The sequence below is a fragment of the Ursus maritimus genome, unplaced genomic scaffold (assembly GCF_017311325.1).
Source record: "Ursus maritimus isolate PB19 unplaced genomic scaffold, ASM1731132v1 scaffold_21, whole genome shotgun sequence".
Classification (NCBI taxonomy): domain Eukaryota; kingdom Metazoa; phylum Chordata; class Mammalia; order Carnivora; family Ursidae; genus Ursus; species Ursus maritimus.
The window spans coordinates 37,139,214-37,166,453 of record NW_024424564.1 but is presented as its reverse complement, the minus strand read 5'-3'; the positions used below and the strand labels follow the sequence as shown (position 1 = coordinate 37,166,453).

General features: G+C 38.5%; 1 protein-coding gene across 1 annotated transcript in view; it reads right to left on the bottom strand.

The window, feature by feature from the left end:
• The window catches only part of UTP20 (UTP20 small subunit processome component), a 91,685-nt gene extending 64,867 nt beyond the window's left edge, over positions 1-26,818 (bottom strand). Inside the window, exons 1-19 of the mRNA XM_008705713.2 lie at positions 26,566-26,818; positions 25,614-25,694; positions 22,319-22,385; positions 22,057-22,189; positions 21,220-21,408; positions 17,768-17,849; positions 16,929-17,066; positions 16,305-16,460; positions 15,608-15,754; positions 15,390-15,524; positions 14,138-14,215; positions 12,052-12,230; positions 7,074-7,226; positions 6,841-6,929; positions 5,435-5,540; positions 3,576-3,726; positions 2,860-2,922; positions 1,932-2,090; positions 767-843 (exon numbers count right to left, since the gene is read on the bottom strand). Of these exons, the coding sequence (XP_008703935.2) occupies positions 767-843; positions 1,932-2,090; positions 2,860-2,922; positions 3,576-3,726; positions 5,435-5,540; positions 6,841-6,929; positions 7,074-7,226; positions 12,052-12,230; positions 14,138-14,215; positions 15,390-15,524; positions 15,608-15,754; positions 16,305-16,460; positions 16,929-17,066; positions 17,768-17,849; positions 21,220-21,408; positions 22,057-22,189; positions 22,319-22,385; positions 25,614-25,694; positions 26,566-26,610 (2,228 nt within the window). The 5' untranslated portion in view covers positions 26,611-26,818. The remainder of the gene's footprint in view (positions 1-766; positions 844-1,931; positions 2,091-2,859; positions 2,923-3,575; positions 3,727-5,434; positions 5,541-6,840; positions 6,930-7,073; positions 7,227-12,051; positions 12,231-14,137; positions 14,216-15,389; positions 15,525-15,607; positions 15,755-16,304; positions 16,461-16,928; positions 17,067-17,767; positions 17,850-21,219; positions 21,409-22,056; positions 22,190-22,318; positions 22,386-25,613; positions 25,695-26,565) is intronic.
• Between the last annotated feature and the right edge of the window lie 422 nt (positions 26,819-27,240).

Here is a 27,240-nt window from a genome sequence, read left to right as displayed (position 1 = left end):
ACATTTTTGATAGTGGGCTATTGGTAACACATATATCAGATTCTTCGTTAAGCACAATAAACAAAATTATGAAGCTGATGTTAGGAAGGCCTTGTTTTCAGCGTAATGGTTTGATGGTTCTCAAAGGCAGTAAAAGGTAGACAAATTGGTACTAAATTGGAAAGAGATTTGTTTATTCTACTTCTGTCCTATAAACTTGGTTAGGGTTCTGAGAAGCCACACATGATATATTTCTAATCTGACAAAAAGCCAGAGTAGACCATCTGAAGACAAATGTCTGCAAAAAGACAGACTACATATGAGGCACAATATATGTATTTTCTATATGACTATTAAGGTCCTTTTTAGAGCTAAGGGAATTTTGAACACTAGACAACTAGGGTTTTAAAAAGTCCTTATTTTTAAACTAAAGTGTGGCTCACTGACTCAATATATAAAAAATAAAATCTTGCACTTATTATACAATATCTTGTCACTGTAAAAAAAAATTCAACAATACAGATGCATCATATAAAGTAAAAAGGGAAAGTCCTCCAGTTATTTTACTGCACAAACATACACGGAACAATCGAACTGTTGAAAAACTTAGCATTAGAGAGAATAAATGATGTTTATTTTTTCTTTACTTTGTCCCAAAAAGAATTGGAGCTACAGATACTATATACACCCATTCATTTAAATCATACCTAGAAAGAGTATAATAGTGGCCTGATCACTCTGCAGTAGTTAAAAACATAATGGCTTCATCCATTTAACCCATGCTTACCTTACGAGTTCGATGACAGGATCCCAGAGAGCACTGAAGTTAACATATAACATGCCTAATAAATAACGAAGCGGCACCTGCGACGATAGGAGGTGAGTTTAGTAAATGGGTAGTAAACTACAACAGAACACCCAAAAATACAAATATCCCAACTCAGATAACTGGAGGTTGGAAAGAAGCGTGTGCTTTAAGGAACAAGTTGTAGGTATCAATCCAAAATTCAGGGTATAATAATTTTCCAACTCTCCCCAAAATGTCACTCGCTATTTAATAGGGAAGAATCACTAACGCAAACGTACTCAAACTCACTCCAGATGTTCACAGAGGGTACAGTATTTGAATCAACAAGACTTGACTCATGATTAAATTTCCACCTACCAAACACTGCTCTTAATGTCACCGTGTAGGATAAAACTTCAGCAGTAAGCAGTAAAGCACAGATACCAAAGAACCCAAGACAGTACACTGTGAATGGCAGCTGGGGCTTTGCAAGCAGATGGCTGAGTTTTCAAAACTAGGTATTAAAGGCATTCAGTTCAGAGGGTCTCAAGTTTCCTCAGTCGCCTTGAGAACAACCGTCATTATTACTCACATCCCCACGTGCTAGGGAGGCGTCATACAGAATGGTAGTTCTAATAATATTTGGGGGTGAGGCGTTTGTTACTATTTTAGCAGCAGAGCCCTTTTTCAAACCGGAACATAACACAGGACAGTAATATCTCCAACAGGACAGTAGATCTCAAACAGATCTGAAGGGAATGCCTCCACTTGGCCTTCCTCCCAAAGTGATCTGTGATCCATCCTCAAGGGTCATGGATGAAAAATCCCCAATACCAAAGGTAGAGGCCTGACATCCTGAGGTAGTGAACAAATCTGGAGAAGAATACCAAGTTTTAAACTTGATGTTGAGTGCTCCTGTTGCTACTTCCTACCTACCTTCACATATTATGCACCTGTTCAGGAGAACGGAGGACAGTAAATTGTTTCCACTGTTAAAAGAGCGGGCAGAGCCATTTAATTCAAAGCATTTAAGAAAACTGGAGATTTATCTAGCTTAAAAAAATTTTTTTTAACTACTTGATATGTTTCTCTTTTCAAAAGCCAGCAAAACAGATCATAAAGCACAAATTAAGTTTAAAAAAACGTAATGGACACTGTTTTATACCTCCTGTAACGGCCCATCAGGGACTGCAGACTGCACCACATCATGTCTTAGTTTTCTCAAATGAAGCAGCTTCTCTCTGTAATCGCTCACAGTTGCTGGGACAAGTTCTGCCTGGCGTAATATGGCGAAGGCCGACTGACGCTCTGAGAGCCCATCATCCTGAGTGAATGGAGAAAACCAAGGAGGCAGGTCAGTACTTTAATTTCCCAAAAAGACCATGAAATGTGGCCAAAATTCTAAAAAAGAAAAACTGGGCTAGGTTAATGTTTTAAATTAAATAGGCAACACTTTTTTGGGTAAATGATTCATTTTTCCTCATAGCATTTACTTTTTGGTAGATAATTAAGGATTAATATTTAGCATAGAAATGACAAGTAAAAAACAGGAAACTAATTGTCAAAATGACTAGAATCGATTGGCCACATTTGTTAAAATAAATAAATATATATATACATATACTTCCACTCTACAATTCTACTTTTAGAAGCAGTAATTTGCATTATGGAACTATTTCCCTATTCAAAGATATCAGCATTAGGATGTTCACTACCCTTTACTGGAAATGCTGAAAAACTACAAACAACCCACCTAAGCATCTAGCAACAGAGAGCTGGTTATGTAAGGTATTTTAAACTGTGGTATACCATTCAAACATCAAAAGAAATGAGGTAAGCCTCGAGGTGCTGATATGGCAAAACCTCCAGGATGCCATTTGTTTACACTGTACATGTGGATACAAAAAATCTGACAGAATATTCATCAATTACCTGTGAATTTTCAGTGTGGGCAGGAGTAAGAATTACAACAAAAATTTCAGTTTTTAAGATAGACATTTATACAACAGTGAATGTTCTGCACATGTGTCACTTTGTAAATATAAAAATGAATTACATTTTTAAAGAGTTATCCAAATTAACAGTTAAAATACCTCCATGAGTTCTGGAAGTCGAACCTCAAAATGGTTTAGGATCCTTATTGTCAAAAGCCGAATCTAGAGGAAGTAAAAGGCATGTTTCAAATTCCCAAGTTTACACATAAGAAACTGATTTATAGCCAGTGAGATCTGACTTCTATAGAATTAAGGAAAATATACCACTGGTCAGAGAGATATAAGTTATTCTATCCCTTATTTCATATTAGACACCAACCAACACCTTATTCAAATAGTACACGGAATAATTTAATGACCAGACGAGACCGAGAAGATAAAGCTGCCCACAGAACCATGTTTTTCTTTCAACTATGACACTAGAAGCATCTCTGTAAATACGTGCAAAGAATCTGATTAAGTTTACAATTCTGTTACAATTAGTGATTTTTATTCATATCCGATGTATTTAGGTATTTCTGCACAGCTGACCAAACAGCAGAATCACCTAAAGGACTTTAAAAAACTGCAGATTTTTCAGTTTCAGCCCTACTGAGTCAGAATTCTGGCTAGTGAGGACCCAGAACTTGTACTTTTATTAAGCTCCCCAATTAATCCTGCGGCAATCAGTTTGCAGGTCAGTGTTTAGGAATCACTGCTTTAAAGAGAAATCATCGCACAGCAGCACTGTCTGATTCAGGCGCTCTAACAACCACGGGCAATACACACAGAATCAAAAGATGAGAGCCTGAGAACACATCACGAAATGCCATTACCTTGGATATACCAGTCGAAATGTTTGCTTGCAACTTGGGAAATAGTTCCATTAAAGCTTCCTCAGAAAGTGGCCCTTTGCAGCCACATAATGATAATCTCTGATAATAGAGATCGGCCAACAGCAGCACAGATGGCTCCAAAGGAAATGTTCTGCAACAAGATATTTCTTAGACCCAACCTGCACCATATGGTCGAGGGTTTAGACTATAATAGAAACTACAGAAAATTACAACTGGTGAAGAAACTGTGAAAGGGACCAGGGAAAAGTTTTATGCGGACATTTAGTATCATTTTAGAGATAAAGAATCTGAGGCCTTGCAACAGTGAGTAATGTGCTCAAGGACAGCATACAGCTGGGTGGAAGTACGCACATACATCCTGTCTCCGTGGGAGCTGCAGAAGGATGTTTTCTCAGAGAAAGAGCACAGAAGCTGTGGCATCTGCCCTAAGCTAATATGCCTCCATTTACTTATTCTTATCAGGACATATTTCAAGGAGGATTTGAGATGGCTGAGATGGCCTCACACAAGCCAACGAAGCCATTGCTCAGAACCCACAGTTTTAGCTACATGCAAGGAATACACCTGCTGGAAGTGGGCTTGGTGCTGCAATCAAGAGAAAAGTTCCACAACGGCTCCTCGCCGGGCATCCCCTACAGCAGTGACACTCGGGTCTCCCCAGGTCAGGAGCGCAGAGAGCCCCAGATCCCACATCCCCTCATGATTTACTCCCTTGCTGCTTCTGTGCTTCTGCTCAAACGTCTCCTTCTTGGCGAGGCCTTCCCTATTTCAAACTGTTGCTGTCCCCAACCTCCAGACTCTTTTTTTTTTTTTTTAAAGATTTTATTTATTTATTCGACAGAGATAGAGACAGCCAGCGAGAGAGGGAACACAAGCAGGGGGAGTGGGAGAGGAAGAAGCAGGCTCATAGCAGAAGAGCCTGACGTGGGGCTCGATCCCACAACGCCGGGATCACGCCCTGAGCCGAAGGCAGACGTTTAACCGCTGTGCCACCCAGGTGCCCCTCCAGACTCTTCTTATCCTGACTCTGCTTTAATGTTCTTACCACTGTCTAATGTGCTATACATTTTACTTATTTATTTTGCTCAGTGTTTCTTCCTGCTAGAATGGTAGCTCCATGAAGGCAGGGTATTTTGTGTGTCTCATTCACTGACGGTGTCTCCCTAGTGCCTAGAAAAGGGCCTAGTACATGAGAAAAACAAAGGAATACTTACTGAATGAAGGAAACGAATCTGTTTTAAAAAGCATGAGACTAAAATGGATTAGACTCTAGAAAAAGAAGTCAACTACTTTACCAGGTTTTCAAAAGATGTGACCTTTAGGAAGGGTGCCGAGCTGAGTAGAAAACGGCTTCCGGGTAACAGCCCAGTGCTACTACCAAAGTCGGGAGCTGGCTGATACCAACTTACAAAAACAAAAACAAAACTGGATTGTGTTGGTATGTAGTGAAAGGACCACAGGAAAGTGATCACTGAAATGGTGATGTCAAGCCGAGACAGAATGAGTGTAGCAGAAATACGTACGTTGGAATCACTCAGGAAGTTCTAGAAGGTCAATACGGTGCAATGTTCGGGCTGGGAACAACCTACAACACTAGTTTACACACATGGGAAAATACCTCTCTACAAAGATGAATCTACATTTAAAGACTGTATAAAAAATGTACTTACTTTAAGGATTCAAATAAATAAATTTCAAATAAATAAATTTCTAATATGAATACAACTTAGGTATAAAGTAGAACAAAACAAGGACTTTCATTATGCCCAAGATTTCACAAAAACAGAAGCTTTTATATTTTGCTAGTGATTAAATAAATGGGAGGTATATTTACTTACAATACTAAATTTTTCACACGTTCCACAGGAACCAAATGAAGAAGTTCGGAAGATTCTTCCAAACTTAGTAGAGTATTTACAGCTTGACAGAGAACAAATAAGTTTCCTAAGGGCAGAAAAACAGGAGAAACTATATTACGTATTCCTTTGACACAGTAACTACCAGGCATCCCATTTATCTAATACTCGCTATTTATAGAAGTTCTTAAATTAAAGTGAATTTGTGCCTCCCAAAGAATCATCTGTCAAATGTCAGAATATAACAGGAAGGAACTGAAAAGAGAAGTTCCCAAGTCTTGTATTTTAGCTTTCTTAAGAGAAAAATATACTCAAAAATAGTGAATAAAATGTATGTTTCATTAATTAAGATGAGGAAGAAGTTCGATGGTCCCACTCACTGGCATTACCCAAATGAGAATTTTTAAGGAGATGCACTGTACTTTTCAAAAGCTATTAAATTATTTTTTTAAATTAGACATTTAATCTTAGACCAGAGGCTGGCAAACTTTGGTCCACAAATCAGATTTGTATGTAGCCTGTTTTTTTATATGGCCTGCAAGCTAGGAATGTTTTTTACATTTTTAAAAGGTTGTCTGAAACAACAAACAAGCAAACAATAAAGAATACGCCACAAAAACTGAATATGGAAACCTAAAATATTTACTATCTGGTCCTTTACATAAAAATTTTGCCAACCCCTGCTCTAAATACTAGAAAAGTTCTGCCCAATACAACTTTCTGCAATGATAGAAATGTTCTGTACTTGTGCCAATATGCAGCTGCAGTCCAATGTGGTAGCCGCTAGCCGCATGTGGCTCCTGAGCACTTGAACTGTGGTGAGTCTACTTTGTTCTCTAATGTGTCCAACAGAGAACCTGGCGCGGTAATACCTCAATGAATGAACAACTACTACACATAATGTTAGAAAAGAAATACTGAACTAGAATGAAAAAAATACCTACTTTCAGATTGCTGTTTTCAGGCTGGTGAGGGGAGATGTTCAAGTGTACAACAGGAAAGGGTGTTTGGGGCAGGGCAGGCTAGTATCTTGCTCAGGGTAAGCAAATGGAAGCGCCTGGAGTAGACGGTGTGTGTATACAGAGTGTGCGTGGGAGACAGAGAACAAGACACAAGCTGGGGCTTGAACACGAGGGGTCTTAGATACCATGGTGCCCTCTGACACTCCGTCTTCTGATTCAGCTTGTGCTCAAGCCGCGCTCATCTGGTCACCACATTATGAGGCACAAGTCAACACCTCCACCTTATCCTCTTTTTTCTGTATTTACCATAGAGGGGGTTGTGTCAGAGCACAATGTTAGCACTATGCTCTAGTATTCCATGTGTTTACAGTCACTTTGGGTGTGCCAAAAAAGAAGAGAAGAAAACAAATGGGGATTGTAACTGACCTTTTCCAAAGCTGCCTCGGTTGACATTCAGGAACAGTGACTCTATGAAGCACGTGACTAGTGGTATCACCGTCTCTTTCTCAAGAGGTCTGTCCAAGAAGTCAGGAGACAAAGGGAAAAGTTCAAACTGGCATTCAATGGCTTTTTCAGGGAATAGCAAGAACGGGCTAATAAATGTTTAAATGAGCATGCTAAGTATCTCTTTCAAAATTAACCATAGTTTATTTTCTCACCTAATATGAGGTAACACGACGAGGGCTGCCCAAGATTGTGAAAGGTAAGTATCTTTATTTGGGGGTAACTGAATTATAGATAAGAGGTGCTCCAATACTGGGATCTGTTCTTTTCCTCCCTTGGATCTCATCTTCTTCTGCCTTAAATAGGATCTGAAGGAAGAGAGGGAAAAAAAATGTTTAAAAGAGGAGAGAACATAATCGCTCTTGCCTTCTGAAGTTTGAAACTGGTTCCTTTCCACACGTGGAAGATTTGTGGGGAGGAGGGAATTGGTGGTGGTGGTTGAATATAAATAACAAAACAAATACGGGTCATTTACTGATTTTCAGTGAGAAGCTTTTTCGATGCCTTTGGTTCTACTTTCTTCTATTTTCTATTTTAATTTGCTTCCTAACTTAAAGCAAGTCTCTTCTAGTTTTATGTATTATTTCTGAATTTTCTGATTCATTCAGATTACTTCTTTTCTGTCCATTCTGCTGATGGACACATTTTTAAAAACTGGAGATGTAATTTATTATAATGAAAGGACTTCCTCTATTCCCTCTTTCCTTTTTGACACAAATTTTACCACTTTACAAATGTAGAATGATGTTGCACATAGTGGTGAACTTGACAAATGTCACCAAAGTAATTATGATTTAGAAGTAACTTCCTCTGCTTCTTTAATCTCATAAAATTTGTTTACTCGATGACATTTTCTAACATGACATTTGGCCTTAGCTATCAGTTACTTTGGCATTTTTCTTGTTTGCCTCTTTTTCCTTTTGGCAATGAACCACACCTCAGTTCAGTTGAAAGACAGAAATCTAATTGAAAGAAAAGTCATAGAAACAGTAAGTAAAATGATTTGTTTTGATAATTTATCCTCCATGTCCAGTTTGCTTAGCTTGTTACACAACGGAAGTGGAAGATCAGGTTTTTATTCCTCTGTCCCCATTATCATGAAAATTAACTAAAAACTATTCTTTTTTGTTTCATACTTATCAAGACATGGAATGTTTGGAAATTATAGTTACTTTCACTGACAATTTCTGAAAGTCACTATACCTTGATATATATATAGTCTTTCTAGTAGTAAAGACTCAACAATCTGCAAAAATCTCATAAGAAACATTGAGATACTTTAATATTAAGGTGGGTCATTGCTTGCCTACTTCATCACACCTGCCGATGAGCTCCAATAAAATCCACACCCCCTATGTCACCTTACAAGGCCCTATGTGATCTGATCCTGGCCTGCCTCTCATGTCCTCCCATTCCACTCTCCTCCTTGCTCGATGCTCTGTACCCACACAGGTTTTCTTTTTGTTCCTCAAACATACTGGGCTTATTCCTATCCCCAGAACCTTTACACTAAGTCTTGCTCTGCCTGGAAAGCCTTTGACCTAGATCTTTGCAAGGCTGGATCCTTCCCATCATTATAATCAGCTCAAAGGTCCCTTCTCTGGAGAGGAGTCACGTTGCCTCTCCATTCATTCTCCCTCTCAACACCCTCATTTTATTTTTCTTTTTATCATTAAAATTATCTTGTTTATTTGTTATCTGTCTCACATCCCTCCTCTCCAAGAATGTCATCTTGCCAAAAAGAAGAAACCTTCTTCTTATTCATTATTATATCCCAATGCCTAGAACAGTGCCTGATATAATTAGCATTTGTCAACAATCTTTTCACATCTATTATGTCTTTCTAATCTCACAACAAATCTGTGAGACAGGTGGATAGAGTGTTACTGAGAATATTCAGACAAAGGTGACCATTCACATATATCCTATCTCTGGGAGTTGCAGAGGGATGTTTTCTCAAAGAAAGAGCACAGAAGCTGTGGCACCTGCCTTAAACTAATATGCCTCCATTATTCATGCTTATCAGGACATTATTTATTCTTATCATGACATATTTCAAAGGATCTGAGATGGCTGAGATGGCCTCACACAAGCAAACAAAGCAGCTTCATTCCCAGTGCTCAGAACCCAGAGTTTTGGCTACATGCAAGGAATATGCCTGTTGGGAGCTGGTTTGGTGTTGCAATCAAGAGGAAAGTTCCAAGGGAATAATTCTACAGGAGTTACTAATCATTCATTCCTCAGGAATCAGAGCTCAGTAAACTGGAAAACTAACAAGACTCTACTGGCATGTTTTGATAGAAAAGCTACTTTTAAGGTCAGCAGAAGAGCAACATGTGAAGAAGACGAATTCCTCCAGAATCTCAAGCTGATCCAGAATCAAAAACCAACTCAGCTGTGTGACTGTGGGGACAATGACACCCATCTCAAGGGATGCTGTGATGCTTCAAAGCTGAGTACTCAGCAAAAACTCAAGGAATGTCCACCTATTCCTACTGCCCCAAAGCAAACCACAGACGCAGCAAGTCTAACAAATCCCAGAGAAATAAGAAACTTAAGTATGAACATACAGGAATGATAAGGGAACTGGTTTCCTAATCTATAATTTCTAAAAACACAGCCACAACTGCTGGAAAAGTAATAAGCAGAATCCTCTCACATATTTATGTAAACCCTGTTTTCAATGTCTAAAGGGTATGCTTTATTTTTAATGAAATTAAAGTAATCCACGGCACTCAACAATTCAAACAATGCAAAGATATATAATCTAAAAGTTAACAGTCACTTCTTTCTTCCCCTTCCCATCCTCCTGACATAAACAAAGTTAAAAGTTTTGTGTATCCTTAGGGAAATGTCAGTTCTTCCCAATCTGATCTACAGATTTAAGGCAATTCCAAACTAAATCCTAGCAAGGTTTTTTGGTAGACATAGACAAGACTCTCCTAAAATTTATACAGAACAGGAAAGGACCAAGACTAGCTGAGACAATCCAAAAAGGAACAATAGAATGGGAGAAAATTTTTTTTTCAAGATTTCAAGACTTATTGTAGAGCTGTTGTAATAAGACAGTGTGGTATCAGGGGAGGACAGATACATGGGTAGATGGAAGAGAATAGAGAACCCAGAAATAGAACCACACGTATATGCCCAACTGATGTGACAAAGGTGCAGAAGCAGTTCAATGAGGAAGAACAGCCTTTTCAACAAATGTTGCCAGAACAGTGGGCATCCACAGGCAAAAAAAGAAACTTGACCTAAACCTCGTATCTTATATAAAAATTAACTCAAAATGGACCACTGACTTAAATGTAAAACATAAAACTATGACACTTTTAGAAAAGTAGGAGAAAATATCTAGGTAGGCAAAGAGTTCTTAGACTTGACATCAAAAGCACTATCCATGAAAGAAAAGCTGGTCAACTGAACCTCATCAAAATCTAAAACAGTGCTCTGTGAAAAATCTTAAGTGAACAAAGACAAGCCATCGACTAAAAGAATTTATCTGCAGACCATTGATCTGACAAAAAGACCTCTGTCTAGAATATATAACGTGTTCTCAAAACTCAACAGTAAAGAAACAAGCAATCCATCTAGAAAATGGGCCAAGGAAACAAACAGATATTTCCCTAAAGAGGATACACGCATAGCAAATAAACCCAGGAAAAGACGGTCGACAACATTAGTCACTAAGGAGATGCAATTTAAAATCATGAGATTTCACTACATCCTACTGCATTGGCAAAAAATAAAAATCAGTGACGATACCAAATGCCGGAGAGGATTCAGAGAAACTTGACCATTTGGATTGCTGGTGGGAATATAAAATGGCACAAACACTCTGGAAAACCGCTAGCAGTTTCGCATCGAACGAGAGATGTACTTATGATATAACTCAACAATTCCACTTTTGGGCATTTATCTCAGAGCAACGAAAACTTATGTATGTGGATATTCATAACAGCTTTATTCATCATACTAGCCCCAAACCGGAAGTGACCTAAACGTCTTTCAACAAGTGAATCATTACCTGGACCACCCTACATCCCTGGCACGGGCTGCTACGCCGCAACAAGCCCACGCGAGATGTTCAACAAAAGGATGGACTCTCGACGCACACAGCTTGGATGGGTCTCAAGGGAACTGCGTGACTGAAAGCTGATCTCAAAAGCTGAACTCTTTAATTCCATTTATATAATATTCTTAAAATCATACAATCATAAAAACAGGGAACAGATTAGTGACTGCCAGGGGTTAAGAATGGAGACAGGAGCATCAGTGAGTGTGGATATTAAAAGGTAGCACAAGAGATCCTTGTGGTGATGGAGTAACACTGTATCTTGACTCTGGTGGTGGTTATGAATCTACACATGGGATAAAACTGCATAGAACCATATAGCCAGATACACACCCAGAGATGAGTGCATGTAAAACTGATGAAATCTGAAAAATGTCAATTTTATGGTTGTGATATCGCAGTTAACTTATGCAAGATGTTACCACTGGGGGAAGCTGGGGGAAGAGTACACAGAACCTCTCTGTACTATTTCTTTCAACTGCACGTGAATGTACAATTATTTTATTTTGTTAATTTATTTTATTTTATTTTTTTAAAGATTTTATTTATTTATTTGACAGAGAGAGAGACAGCCAGAGAGAGAGGGAACACAAGCAGGGGGAGTGGGAGAGGAAGAAGCAGGCTCCCAGCGGAGGAGCCTGATGTGGGGCTCGATCCCATAACACCAGGATCACACCCTGAGCCGAAGGCAGACGCTTAACGACTGAGCCACCCAGGCACCCCAAATGTACAATTATTTTAAAATAAAAGGTTAAAAAAAATCAAAAAATCAATAGTCACCTCTTTCTTTCACATACCATTCTCCTGACATTAAACGGGTTAACCTGTTTATGTATCCTTCCATGTCTTTTCCTATGCTTATTTACACTTTTTGTTTTAACTTTGCAAAATGGGATCATACTAAACAACTATTCTACAACTTCCTTTTTTCACAGAACAATATATCATGGATATCTTCCCAGCTAATATACAGAGATCTTCATTTTTTACAGCATTCTTATGCATTATAAAATGGGTAATCCTACCAACATTACAAGGAATAAAAACTTAGAACTTACCCCACTGTCTGTTGTGAAAAGTCCAGGGGGTACTTCTCAATTGCCATCGAGCCAGCAGTAGGAGGTGCTGCTTTGTTCAGAATGAGCTTGGCCAAAATGGCCAGAGCTTCATCTTTGACAGGAGGCTCATTAATCAAGAAGCAATTTTCAATATACAAGAGAAAGCTGGGTAGAAAAAGCTAAAAATAAGAAAGGAAATCACATTTATTAACAGATATACATTTCATAACACCTAAGGAAGAAAAGATTCTTTTTTTTTTTTTTTTTAAGATTTTATTTATTTATTTGGCGGAGATAGAGACAGCCAGAGAGAGAGGGAACACAAGCAGGGGGAGTGGGAGAGGAAGAAGCAGGCTCCTAGTGGAGGAGCCTGATGTGGGGCTTGATCCCATAACGCCGGGATCACGCCCTGAGCCGAAGGCAGATGCTTAACGACTGTGCCACCCAGGCGCCCCGAAAGAAAAGATTCTAACACTTCCACAGAGGGAAAAACAGATCATAAACACAGGATCAGAGATCATAAAGGCATTAGACCTCTTCTCCACAGAAGTAACGAGAGCTAGAAGACCATGGAGCAATGTCTAAAAAACTGAGGGAAAGTGATAAAATCTCTAATTCTATACCTATTTTGGTAGCAATATGAATAAAGACATTTTCCAAGGCACTAAATCTCAAAATTTTACTTCCATTTGTCCTTTCTCTAGAACCTCTGGAAAATGTGTACCATCAAAATAAGAGATTAAACTAAAACAAGGGAAAGGTATGGGACCCAGGAAATAGGAGAAAAGCAAAATGAAGTCCTATTATGACATCTGCACTGTGGTCTTAGAAAGCAACCCATTCAAACTTGCACTGCTCTAGGAGGAATATGTCTAGGAAAGGAAAGAAAAAAAAATTTGAGCTACTAAATTTTCTGATATGTGAAAGTCATTTTAGAATGCTGTTGGCAGACAGACTCACTGACCAGCTATTCAAGGAAAATCATTTCCAGTTTTTAAAGAATGAGGCAATCTATAACTTCAGGAAAAATGAAAAGGTATACAAAAAAGGAAACAGAAATACAAAATACTCGTTTAGGAGGATTAATTATGTGGTGAACAGGAATCCAACCAAAATTTGTGATGTAACCCTACTGAGAAGATGAGAGGTATAAAAGAACCAGAACCCATCCACCATAGAAGGAAGTTTACAGAAGAGTACTAGAACTAATGAATCAAGGAAAAGCAGTGTATTTGAATGATTAGAAAATATAAAGTAACAGAAAAAAGTAGATAAAAGCCAAGGGACATGGTTGTTCTCAGCGAGGAAGATGTGAGTGGAAATCAAGTGACTAACTTTTAGCCCTGCTTGACTTTTAAAACTACATACAAAGAGTACTCTGATAAAAATAAGATGTTTATAAAAAGACCAAAGGGAACAAGGGAGAAGGAAAAGATGTAGCTGCTAAGAAAACCAGAGCAAGGTAAAGGGCTCTCACTGGACAGGAAACAAAAGGGCTAGGACATGAATGAAGAAGAAGGTTTTTCTCAAAGCAAGTGAGAATATATTAATGACTAAAGGGGAACTCAGAGAACAGACACAGAAACAGACTTCCATGAGGTGTGCTATGGAAGACCAGTTACAAGGAGTGGCAAATGTTAGAGGGACAGGAGGGGATAGGGATAAAATAAACTCACGATTTAATAGAAAGATTTCTACCTCATTACATCAGGTATTTACTTAGTAGCAATGAAGTGCATTAGTAACCTTCCTGCAAACCAAACGTTTCAGAAACTATTTTCTATGCTTCAAACTCACATAAAAGTTCCTTAAAGTCTTTTTTCAATTTTACCACATGGTTCTATAATTCCTAAAGGATTATTTAAAAACAAGTTGATTATCTAATGTCATTTTAAATGTCCTAGCATATGGAAGAAAGTTTTACTTTATTGTGAACTAAAATTGAAATATAATTGCTTTAAAAAATGTGGACTAAAACATTAAATGCTTATTCTATTCCTCTCAAACAAAAATCATACGATTTTAAGTTGATTATTTTATCATGACAGACTGATAACAAAACAAATCCAAAACTTTAGTTGCTCACCTGCTCAAACTGCTTCATAACAAACATAACTTCAGAAAAATCCAAAATTAAATGTCTTTCAAATCTGCTCTCAAAAATCTGTGGACCACAGGTAAAAAACATTAAGCACACAGAGAGTACTTTCCCCATTCCTGAAAATAAAAAACATCTTAAACCTTCAAGGTCCTCTAACTTGCAAGCAGGAAGTGGTGGGACGCTTGAAACAAGTTAATAGAGGCAAAAATAACTTGACTGCTGAATTCGGTGCAGAGGGACACATCCAGGTGTGAGACACTGGCACTGAACCCTTCTCCTTGGGAAAGCAGTTGGAGTAAGGGAGTGGCAGGCACACTTTAACCAGTTTTCTGTACAAATGCTTGCCCTTCAGCTGAAAGAACTTACTTACAAATGTTAGGGGTACTGGGTTTCTAGTGATTATGCAGGGCTCTGCCTAAGAGCTGCTCAGTTCTTTCCCAAAGAGAGAATTCCGAAAAGGGCAAGCAGCACTATTTTATACATTTTTCCATACTATATACTGCTGCACTGCACAGTCTAGGAGGAACCTAACTGGTCTTTCTATTTTCAATCCCACTTCCCCACAAACCATCTTCTAAACTCATTAAAATGTAAATCTTATCGAATCATTACCCTACTTAAAAATTCTCCAGGACTTTTCACTACTTACAGGATAAAACCCAACCGAACTTTGCAAATGTGTCCATATACCCAGCAGGCATATATTTTTGGACTTTTTTTTTTTCATTTCTGGACTTTTTGACGCATCTTGTGCCGTTCCCTCTCCAGGCATTTTTAATGCCTTCACTGACCGGCAGATGATATTTAACATTCAAGGACTACCCCAATTGTACGTCCTTTGGAAAGCATTCTCTGTCCCTCAACCCCAGGCAGAATTAATAATTATGTTTCAATATGACATCAGTAGATTAATTCAACAGATTATAATAACTCACTCCCAGGGCCCCACTTCCCTAACAATCAAAAACCACAGGTACCATAATGTCCACCCCGTAATACCTAGTCCATACCCAGCACATGGTAAGCTATACACGTTTGCTGAATATGCACCATTTACTTTATCACACTTTGTTTTGCCTCTTTCTATTATAGAATGCAATTCACATCTCCTTGACAAGATTATAAATTCCCTGAAGGCAGAGCCTTTGCCACACACTTCATTTGTATTCCCCAGGAGGCTTATTCAATGCTAAATATCTTATTAACTACTCAATTAATATCTATTGAAGTAAATTACTTTTTGTATGGTTTCTTTGATAAGGGTCTCTGGCAAGGAAACATTTTCACCCAGGATCAAAGCAGAAATTACAGCCAAGAGGGTCTCCCGGCAAGGTGTAGAAAGACTGGCTATTTGTAATGTTTGAGACAATACCTGTAAAATAAAAGAAAAAACAATGCACACTTAGCAATAGCTTTTAAGGAACAGACTCTGAGCAAATGAAGTTGGGAACTCACCTTACAAACATCGACAGGTTTGGTTATCTTTGATCCGTTCCCATGTTTCACAAGTATCAGATATATTTCTAACAACCTTCTTATCTGTTCAGAACTTTCCCCACAGTTAGTTGTGGTTACTTTTGTATGTAGATCTAGGAGTGATTCCTGCCAATGGGGAATTTAACAGAAAGAATAACTATAAAAATATCAAACTCATTTGTTAATCCAATAATGAAAGTATTGAGTGAAGCAGTTCAAATTTTCACACTTTTATTTTGAAAGAAAGACACATTTACCAGGAATCACAAAGGACAATAATAGCTAACATTTTTGAGTGCATGGTTATAAAGTGCTTTATACGTATTTATGCACAATCCTCATAGCGACCATGAGGTAGAGAATATTATTGTCCCATAGTCCCACCAGATGAAAAAACCGGGAAACAGAGATTTAAGTAACCTTCCCAAATCAGTGACAAAGCCAAGATTTGAAAAGAGGCATTCTGGCTCCAAAGGCTGTGCTCTTAATCATAATGCTCTACTGCATTTCAAAATACCAAAAAAATACAGGGAATAGAGAGGGGGAAAAAAGCCTAATTATGTGTGTAAAAGTATAAAGACAATTACAAAATATACTCTCCAGGAGTGGTCTGCTAAACTAAGAACAAGAACAATCAACCCTTATTACATACAAATCCTTAAAAATTAGAACTCACTTGCAAACATTCAAAAAATGTACCAAAATGTTCCTTGTAGATGTACAACGCAGTGGATTTGACCATGTTTTTGAGTGTTTCTCCAACTAAAATCCATGGTAGTTGAGTTTCTGTTTCAGTAACTGGTCCTAGTTTTTGTAAAATTAGCTTCACTGCCTGTGGGAATCCAATAATCATTAAAATGGACATGTACACTCTTATTTTTGAGTATTAACACTGTCATTTCCCACTTGATTATCCCCCACTCTAAGCTATATTAAAATCTGATCTGGAATAATCAAAGATATGGCAGCTTTGATGGTTAAGTTAACTACATGTCCCAAAAGGAATTTCCAAACCAGGATGGAGAATTTTACCATCCAAGTGCTCCCTCCTCGCTCATTAATCAATTTATGTTACCTTCTAGAATCCCAGATAAAGAAAATAAGGATGATTTTACAAGTAAATACACCTAATCACCTAGATCCTAGCTAATAAGCATTGTTATTAAAGCCCTAATGCTCCCCCACTTAGTGCTTTTTATTTATTCCAGACTATCCTCTCTCCATACCATTTATATAAATCTTATCTATTTTCCTTTTACTCTCTTTCACACAGACTCAAAATATCCTCCCAGTCATTTACCTTCCCTGTACAGGAATGGAACATGTTTCTAACTCCTTTGCACATTTCAAAGAGCAACTGGCCAACTCCTTCTACCTTTTCCGGATGTTCACCAAGATCAAGAAACATTAAATTGAAAAGTGCATTTTTATCAGAGACCTAAAACACAAAATGCAAATGGAAAATTGTATTTACAACACAACAAATCCAAAAGAAAACATATTATTTACTGTTCCACAGGTTCATAGTTAAATGTAATTAGGATAAAATTCTAAAAGGAAGAGATATTTCTAGTGATTTCAAACTATTATAATAGTATACCACTTCTAATTCCACAGACAACACTGATTCAGTGAAATAATATAAAGGTCTGCGCCAAGAAAAACTACATAAGACAACATTCTCTCTTTAAAAGTAAAGTATGTACTTATGAGTAGAAAAGAAATTAATACCAGTGTTTCTGTTTCATTACAAGAATCCTCTAAAATTTACTATGGAAACACAAGCAACATTATGATTCCAGTTTCTTCTGTGAAATTATTATAAAAGTTTCTATTACTCTCACCAGTCATATATTTACTGACTTGAATTAGAGGATACTTCTGATATACATACACTGAAGCTACCAAAAGCCTAAATAACAATAAAAGAGTGACTCAAATGATTTCTCATTAGTGAGCAAAGACAACTTAAAGATGAGATAAACTCAAAATAGTAAAAGATTTCTTCTTATAATGTATATGTGTATATGTGTGTATATATATATTAGTCCATACAACCACATTATAAAAGATATCTGTTTCTGTTCATCAGATTCTTGAGGATTAATGAACAATAAACATGTAAGATATCAGACTAACCTTTCTCATCAAAAAAGTAAAACTTTCAGCAGCAAAATTTCTTATATGTAGTTTTTTATGAGCCAGGAGTGTACTATACATGCTATAAATGAGAAAATAAGACATGTTTAATCACATTTCAATAAACATACACTCCATGTCAACTATATGTCCAACATTGTGCTAGGAATACGAGGAATACGTTGTAAGTATAAAGCAAATGGTTTAAAATCTTGTTCAGTTACCAAGACAGAATGTAACAAAAAAGAAAAATCCTAGGACTGGTGGTGCAGGTCTTACAGAAAAGACTCCATGAATAGCCGAAACGTGTAGTGATTCCCGAATGATGAGAAGAATTCAGGTGGGTACTGGAGTGCATATGACTAGAGATAAAAGCAAGAGGAAAGACAGGGTGGGCAGAAATGATCACAGTCAAAGGACAAGGAGGCTAGTCTGTCTGAAAGAAAAAGGGTGATGGGGTTGGGTAGGGCTGCTGCAGATAAAGCTGCCCATGTAAACAGGTAGCTTCAAACACCAAACAGAGGCATTTAGACTTGAGCTTACATCTATGTAAGCACTCACCCTGTGTTACTTCCTCTAACTAACACAACCCCATGGAGTATAGGTACTGTTATTCCGGTTCCACAGATAATAAGCCTGAGACAGAAAGGCCAAGCAATCTGCTCAAGGTCACAGAGACATGTAGCTACAACTAAATAATTACTTGTATAATCATTGTTTATACTGGTCACGTGGTTGAAGCATGGTCTCCTATTTTTGCCATATCCTCAGTACCTAGAACTTCCTCGCCCACAGCAGGTACGAATAAATAATGGCTAAAGGAGAAATGAGTATTTCGGAGAGATTAATTTAGTAGCAGTACACAGGATGAAATAAGCAAAGAGGCTAGCAGTCCAACTAGAAAGCTGCTCAAGTCAGGTGAGCGTGGGCGAACAAGGGCATGAAAGGCTTATGGTAGAGGGAAGAGCTGAAAAATGGACCCAAGAGGCATTTCAAGAGTCCCTGCAATGGAAGCAAAGACCTTACAGTGCCCACAGGGACCTTATATGATCTGAACTCTACTAGTACGATGTGGCACTGTCTCATCACTCTCTGCTTATACACGCTGCCCCATGACCCTGGACTCCTTGCTGTTCCTTGCACACGCCAGGCATGCCCCTAAGATGTCTCCCACTAAACTGTAAACTTTGCACGGAGAGGGATTTTTATCTGTTTTATCTGTATTGGTATCTCAAGTGCCATACACATAGGCAGTGCTCAATAAACACTCACTGAACTGAGTACATGAATAACAGAATCAAGAGGATTTGGAGTCCTTGAAGACAACTGGGTCAAAAATGCCTCTAAGACACCAAGCCTCGGTTGATGAGAAGAAAAATGGAATCACTGCGGAACATGGGCAACCAAACAGGGCCTAGCAGACAGTATATATTTACTGAACACATGAATGGATGAAGCATTACTTTGAGTGGGAATGTGTTGACTCTGATTTCAGTAATACTTAAGTGAAAATAGCCAGGCGGTTGAAGAGGTCACACTGAGAGCAAATAAATTTAGAACTGGAAAGCCCAATTTAGGAGATACAAAAGTAACAAGAGAAGTCATGACCCCAAATAAGCGATACAGCGGTCTCCCCCCCCCCTTTATCCGTAGTTTCACTCTCCTGGTCTCCATTATCCGTGGTCAACTGCAGTCTGGAATCAGATGCTCCTCCTACTGACTGTGGTCAGAAGGCTGACAGGAGCACAGCATTACGCGACAACACGTACACCGTCGCTCCCCTCACTTCATCTCATCATGTGGGCATTCTATCATCTCGCATCATAAGAAGAAGGGTGAGTACGGTACAATAAGTAAATTTTGGAGATCATATTCACACAATGTTTATTACAGTGTGTTGTTATAATTGTTCTAGTTTTTGCTATTAATCTCTCACTGTGCATTTATGAATGATACTGCATCACAGGTATGTATGTGTAGGAAAAAACACAGCACATATAGAGTTCAGTACTATCTATGCTTTCAGGTATCTACTGGGGGTCTTGGAACATAAACCCCACATATAAGGGGCGACTACTGTACATTGCCCTAAGATCTTGCTGGTTTTGAATGAAGTAATCTTGGTTTCTAATACATTTTACCAAAAGCTTCATAGAAAACTAAGAAAAGGCCGGAAAAATATTTCTTTCTCATTCTTTGTTCAAAGTAGGGTAGAGGGAAGGGTGATTCGATGAAGGGTAGGGTGAAGGGGGTGATACAAAAACAAAATCGACAGTTTTATCCCATACCCATACCTATATTTGGGAGGAGGGTGTTAACCTTCATGTTTCTGTGGCAACTAAAGTATGCAGAAATAATCAGTAAACCAAGGGGAAAATTCCATCAAGTCCCTGACTGAAATTGATTATAAACAATCTTTTTCTTAAACAGAAAGCAACTATGGAATTCACCCTNNNNCTTTCCCTATCCACATTTGCTCACCATGTTCCCTTTGTATCTCTTTGGACTTAATAAATATGTTAGGGGCTGGGTACATGCAGACATTTAAGACTGGATTCTTGAAGAGTTCACAGGTTTGTAAAACACACCATTACACTGTGAACAAACAATTATAACACAAGTTGTGTGATGTAAGGTGTAATATGCCAGAGGGGTTCAGAGTAAAAAGCTTTTTGGCTGAGGTGCCCAGAAATGGTTGTGGAGGTTATGAAAACCAAGCTTGGCTTTGATGGCAAGAGGCAGGATTTTAGCAGCTGGAGAGAAGAGAAGAGAAGGTCGATGCAGACGAACAGAACAGACTGTGGACCACTCTGGCTGCAGAACCAGTTTCGTATCATTAGAGACTGAACTGGAAAGGCAATGTGAAGTCAGACAGAACCCAGGAAAAAACAATCGAAAACACGTATCAGAGTTAGGCAGCCACGTCAGCAGGTATACACGAAGGGTATTGTGCATATTTAACTAAGTACGGGGTGGGAGTGAGAAATCCTGGTTGTCAGTATTGATAAAGACTGCACTTGACCAAAAAATAAAAACCTGGAACGCTAAGACATTTCATTCCTGAGGACGACTGTTCTATTCAGGAGCCTCGAGCGCAAGCACACCACTGTTTTCACAGAGGCAATCTCGAATACGTAACACGTATATATTGCTTTTGCTCTCAAAACTGATGCAGGTGGGGAGCAGGACTGACTGTAGGCGGACTTGAGAAATCTTTTGGGGATGACAGAAATGTTCTTAAACTGATTATGGTGGTATTTGCACAACTTTATGAAATTACCAAACAGCACTGAATTGTAAATAAGATAAAATAAAATTTAAAAGTGACAAAACCATACGATAATTGTCTTTCTCTGCTTGACTTATTTCACTTAGCACCATCTCCTCCAGTCCCGTCCATGTTGCTGCAAAACCCCTAAACCAAACCCGTACTAGAGAGAGAAAAGGGTCACCTGTATATATTGGACATATCCTTCACCATTAGTCTCCACAGGTACTTATACAGGTAGGACAGTGAAGTGAAAGCCCATTCTAGTAACTCTGTGTCCTGAGTCTCCAGGATTGAGGTGATAGTCAGGAAAAAATCCTGAAAATGTGGATAGAAGTCCGTCTGCAGATCTCGTGCCAACTGTACAACCAAACTGGATTAAAAATAAGTAGAAGTGATGAGACACATATATCAAAAAACAAAGACAGCAAATCTATTTCATAAATGACAGCAGAATGCCTGTGATCACAGGATTAATTAAAGCTCTCAAACCAAGTCTTAAGAGACATAACATTTTTCACATTTCAAGAGTTTAGCAAAGAAATCAGACTGGAGCAAGAAAGCGCACTTCATCACAAGTTATGCTGAGTCATTCCTGTAGCGTGAAAGAAAAATGGGGTTTTCTTAAATGTATAAAACAAAAGAAAAAAAAAAGATACTTCTAAGACTCTGCTTTTTGGCAAAGCACTAATGTTCTGATCTAACTGAACAAATTCTTGTTTTTAAATTCAAACACCAGATCTAAGGCAAATGTAGCTATAAAACACAACCTTTCTTAGTTTTTTTTATTTTTAAATATTTTATTTATTTATTTGAGAGAGGAGAGAGAGAAATCACAAGCAGGGCAGGAGGAAGAGCTGAGCAGGGAGCCCGATGCAGGGCTCAATCCCAGGACCCCAGGATCATGACTTGCATCAAAGGCAGTCGCTTAACCGACTGAGGCACCCCAGCACCCTTTAAAACACACCTTTCTTAAAATGCAGGTATGTGTCACTGAGCTTTCTCTCAACATACTACTTACTCCAAAAGGGGCTGATAGGCAAAACTGTTCTTGATTTGCAGGTGAGTCTTCAAACTTTGAACTATCTCATTTTGATGGTAGACCAACTGATTGAAGGATTGGCATTTGTCAATAACTTCTTTGTAAAATTTGCCTGGATAAAAAAAAAGAGAGAGAAAGAGAGAGAATAGGTTCTGCTTTTCTACCATACCACTATTTAGTTATTTTGAACACATAAAGTGCAAATGATGGGAGAATAAAATAGAAACAAAATGGAATATACCAAAGTGTTCTGTAAGGTTCAATTCTCTCCATTTCAGCAGACCCTCAAAAAAGTAGGTTTCGACTTCCTGCCAAGATTAAAGCAGTCCATTAATTAGGCAACTCAAAAACTATGATCAAAGTAAATAAGAATAATGATATATTAATACTTTTGAGACAATGATAATAGTCAAGAATTTAAAACATTTCTTTTAACTAATACACTTAAAAAGCAATCAGCTGTTCAATATAAGCATATGATTTATAAAAACAATATTTTATTGATTTGTTGCAGCAAATAATTCCCTAAAACGTATGTAATAGTCACACTAAAGAGAAAAAATTTTTTTGTTTTCTGCAATTTTAGGTCCAGGAAAAAAATGTGCTGACTCTTCAACAGTTCTTTCATTCTGCTTTTAGAAATATGAATTATAACCTTGTGGGGAAGTACTCTGGCAATTATTAAAATGAAAAAAAAAAAAAAAAAAAAAAAAAAAAAAAAAACAACAGCCAGGTATGTCCTCTGACCCATCAATTCCCATTTTGGAGATATTTCTTTCTTTCTTTTTTTTTTTTTTAAGATTTTATTTATTTATTCAACAGAGATAGAGACAGCCAGCGAGAGAGGGAACACAAGCAGGGGGAGTGGGAGAGGAAGAAGCAGGCTCCTAGCGGAGGAGCCTGATGTGGGGCTCAATCCCACAACGCCGGGATCACGCCCTGAGCCGAAGGCAGACGCTTAACCGCTGTGCCACCCAGGTGCCCCCATTTTGGAGATATTTCTTATAAAAATTACAAACATACCAGTATAAAGATGTTTATTCAGCTCTATTATAGTGAGGGGAAAACATCAAACAGCCTAAATATCCAACAACAGGAAAGTGCTTAATGTAACCTATGGCCCATACATACTAAGGCATAACATACAGCTATTAAAAACAGTAACATCTATATTGAATTAGAAGGATGTTGATGATAAACCCCCACAGTGATAAAAGCAAGTAACGTAGTGAAGTATATGGGAGGAACCAATTTTTTTAAAAAAGACCTTTATAAATACACACATTTGCACATATTATATGAGAGAAAAGTACAGGAGAATACATATATACCAACTTGTCAATATTATGTTTCTTTGACAATAAGGAATGGAAGGGGTGAGATAACAGGTTTTTCTAAATTCATCAATATGTTGTCATGTTATTTAGCTCATTATCATAGTATACATTACTTCGTACTTTGAAAAGTAAAATCAATAAATCATTACCCTACGTGTGTGTATGTATGGAGAGAGAGAGTACAAAGTAGTACACACACAAACGGCACGCCGAGATCTTCTACAATCTCAAAAAATGTCACTTTCCCTTCGCATTGTGATTCACAGCCCCTACCACAAAGGGATGGAGTCTACTTCCTCACTCCTTGAATCTGGCCTCGCTTTCTGACGTCCTTTGACCATAATGTGCAATGGAAATGATCTCGCAACCCTCAAAGTTGGGCTTTAAGAAGCTTTGTAGCTTCTGCTTTCCCTCTCTCGAAAAGAACCTGCCATCATGAAAAGAAGCCTAGTCTAGCTTATTGGAGAATAAGCACCACGAAGGCAACCAAGACTAACAACCCCAGTCAAATGTGATTGAGACCACTGTGGACCATCCAGCCCAAGGTCCTGTACTAGGCTCTCTTCTCTACTAACTGGACATTCTACCTCTTACCCATCTATCTCTCCTGTGGCTTAAACTATAAACCATATACTGAATGCTAAATCTGTAATTCCACCCCCAAAGTCACCTGTACTCCTCCAGATCCATATATCCAAATATCTTTTGGACACCATCATTTAGATGGCCGTAGGTATGTCAAATTCAACAAGCCCCAAATGGAACCAACCCTGTGCTTCTCTTCCTATAAATCTATTTTGATAAGTTACATTCTCAACCACCCAGTTGTTAGAGCCAAAAACCTTAACCCCTTTCCTCCCTTCATAACCAGCAGGTTGCAAGTCCTATCCATTCTACTCTTTTAATATCTCTGGAATCCTTCTCTTCTCTCCCTTTTGACTGCTGCTACTACAATAATTTCTTACTTAGGTGACTAGCGTATCCTCACACCTGGTTGTCCTGACTCCAATCCTGCTCTTTCTTCCATATTAAAGCCAGAAAGATCTAAAACTTAGACGTGATCATGTCACTCACTGCCTTACAATCCTAGAATAACATCTCATAGCTTCAGGATAAAATGCAAACTTAGCTTGACATATGAAGTCCTTTATGCTCCTAGACTATTTCTTCAGCTTTATCTCTCATCAGCTATGTCCCTCCCCTACCCCAATTACCATCAGCACACACAAACATCACACATACAATTACAACCACACTGAAATGTTTTGTAGTTTCTTGAATGTGACATGTATTTTCTAGCCTCTGTTTATACAGGCTTCTCTCTCAGCCTGAACCAGCATTTCCTGTCTTCTTTGCCATGCTAAAACCTATATAAATAACAAGACTCAATTCAGCTGTCATCTTGTCTACATTACCTTTTCAACACCCCACCCTATATCCACAAGGAATTTAGGTTAGGCTCCTTCAGTATGAGTTGCCAAAGCTTTATGTGCTTACCCAGATCACATCAGTTAACACACTAAATTCACACACTGGAGATAAGACTTCCAAAGAGACAGTGAGCAGAGTCTGACTAGAGCCAAGTGAAGAACTTTAAGAACTGAAGTTGAATCCCTAAGTTAAACGCATGATATACAGGACCTTAAAAAGCTAACAGAGAAATAATAACTTCATGTAGCAAAAAAGATTTTTAAGTAGAGATGTGATTGAGTCAGAGCATGGTTAGAACTGGAAAAAATTCTGTGGTTTAGCCCCTTTCGTTTTATAAAGGAGGAAACTAAGCCCCAGGAAAATGATGTGCTCAAAATCTCTTTAAAATTGCAGCTTCAGGAATATGAATCTGCAGCAGAGCTCAGAATGCACATGGGAAAGGGAGAGGCTCGAATCACAGAAGCCATCTAAGTGTCAAGTTAACTGTCTAACAAAGCAACACGCAACAGAACTTTCTACAATGATGGAAATGTTCCATATCTGCATTTGTCCAATACTGTAGCAACTAACCGCATCTGGCTATTGAACCCTTGAATTTTTAATTTGCTTTAATTTGCCATGCGTAGCTACTGTTTAAGATCACACAGGTCTAATGCATTTCATGTTCATAAAGGAATGGCCTGAAAAATAATTCACTTCTACTAAGAGAAAAGACAAAAAAATGAAACTATGAACACTTGAAGATTGGCTAATATAAAGTTCTCTTACCTCATCATAGCTTGCAGTTCTATCAATCCGGTGAATAATATCAATATTCACATTCCCCAATCGTTCAGCAAATGTAAGAAACTGTCGGGGGGGATATTTAATATACAATCATCATTTAATACTTATCACATCTTTAACATCTGTTTTGAGTGCTGTATAATAATCACATGTTGACAATTCCCTTATGAAAACAGAAAGCTTAAAGTTTCAATAAGCCTCCTCGTGTACTATCATTACAAATAACGTTATGCTTTGCTTGCAATTTCAGACTTGTATTTTCAATCAATCATAAAATATATAATTGTTTTGAAACTAGAAGTAGACATAGTCTTAAATGCCCTACTTTATGAAAATAATTAAATACTTCCATTAACTATTTGCAAAAGTTCAGTTATGTCATTTCAAATAAAATTTCCATGGTAGACCCAGCTAAAAGCTGGCAACGTGGCCTGGACAGATTTATTAGGTTTCCTGACCCGCTACAAGCATAGGGGTCTGGGTAAGTCGTTGGAACAATAGTGTTTTTAAACACATACAGACAAACGGTTGTACGGTAACAAAGGAGTTCTCAGGGAACAAACAGAAAGTGATGTCACAGCCATTAGCTGGAAATCACTCACCTCCTCCTGCCGCCTCGGCCCCCAATTTGGTCTTTAAGGATAAAAGAGCAGTGGAGAACATCTCCAAGCAGTTAGTCTATGATCATGAATTTCACTCTGGCCTAAGGAATTCCCAGGCAGGCCAGACCCCACAAGCCACTGGCGAAGTCGGCTACCCAGACGTCTTTCCCCACCCCATGTTTACTACACCCAGAAATCCCCCTCCTTTGCCAGATAAGGAACTCACACTCGCCCACAACACTGCAGCTCCGGGAGTCCCGCTCAGACCCAGCAGCAAGGCTGAGGCAGCAGGGACCCACACCACTGTTCTGGGCCCAAGTTCCTTTGCTCACCCGGTACGTGTTCTCGGTCTTGTGGGAAACGGGCTTTGTCTTCATGGCTGCAGAGAGGCAGGGGCCCGCGAGGACCTAGGTGGGGGGTCGAAGGGATACAAAGGACGGAACGGAGGGAAACTGGCTCACAAACTTGCAGTCTCCGATTCCCAGGCGCTCAGACTTCATCACGTGCGGCTTGTGCCCCTGGGCGCCGCCATGTTGAAGACGGGGAGGAGCCTGGAAGGATCACGTGGGCGGAAGAAGCGACAGAGCAGGCCCAGCCTCCTGGGAACCCGGTGGTGCCGCGGAGAAGTGATGTGGGTGCGTGTGTGTTCTTTTTCTCCTTTCAAGGAAGATTTCTAAGAAAAATGTGCATTTTTATTATAAAAGAAAACATGCCAGTCGGCATTGTCAGCTAACAGTCATTACCCTTCAGCTATGCACCCCGCACCATACAAAGCTCTCTACATCAGTAATTTCATAGTAAAGATCCTTGTGAACGCTACATGAACATAATTAAGGAGCATATTTTTAAACCCCTTTGGCATACGAAGAAAGCAGGGATGTGCACCTGGTAAGTGGCAGTCTAGCAGAAGTCTCCGAGCGTCCAAGTCTGATACTCTTAACCACTATCCGTCTAAATAAAATCGAAAAATAGAAAAGGAGTTTTAGGGGAAAAAAATCTTATAATTT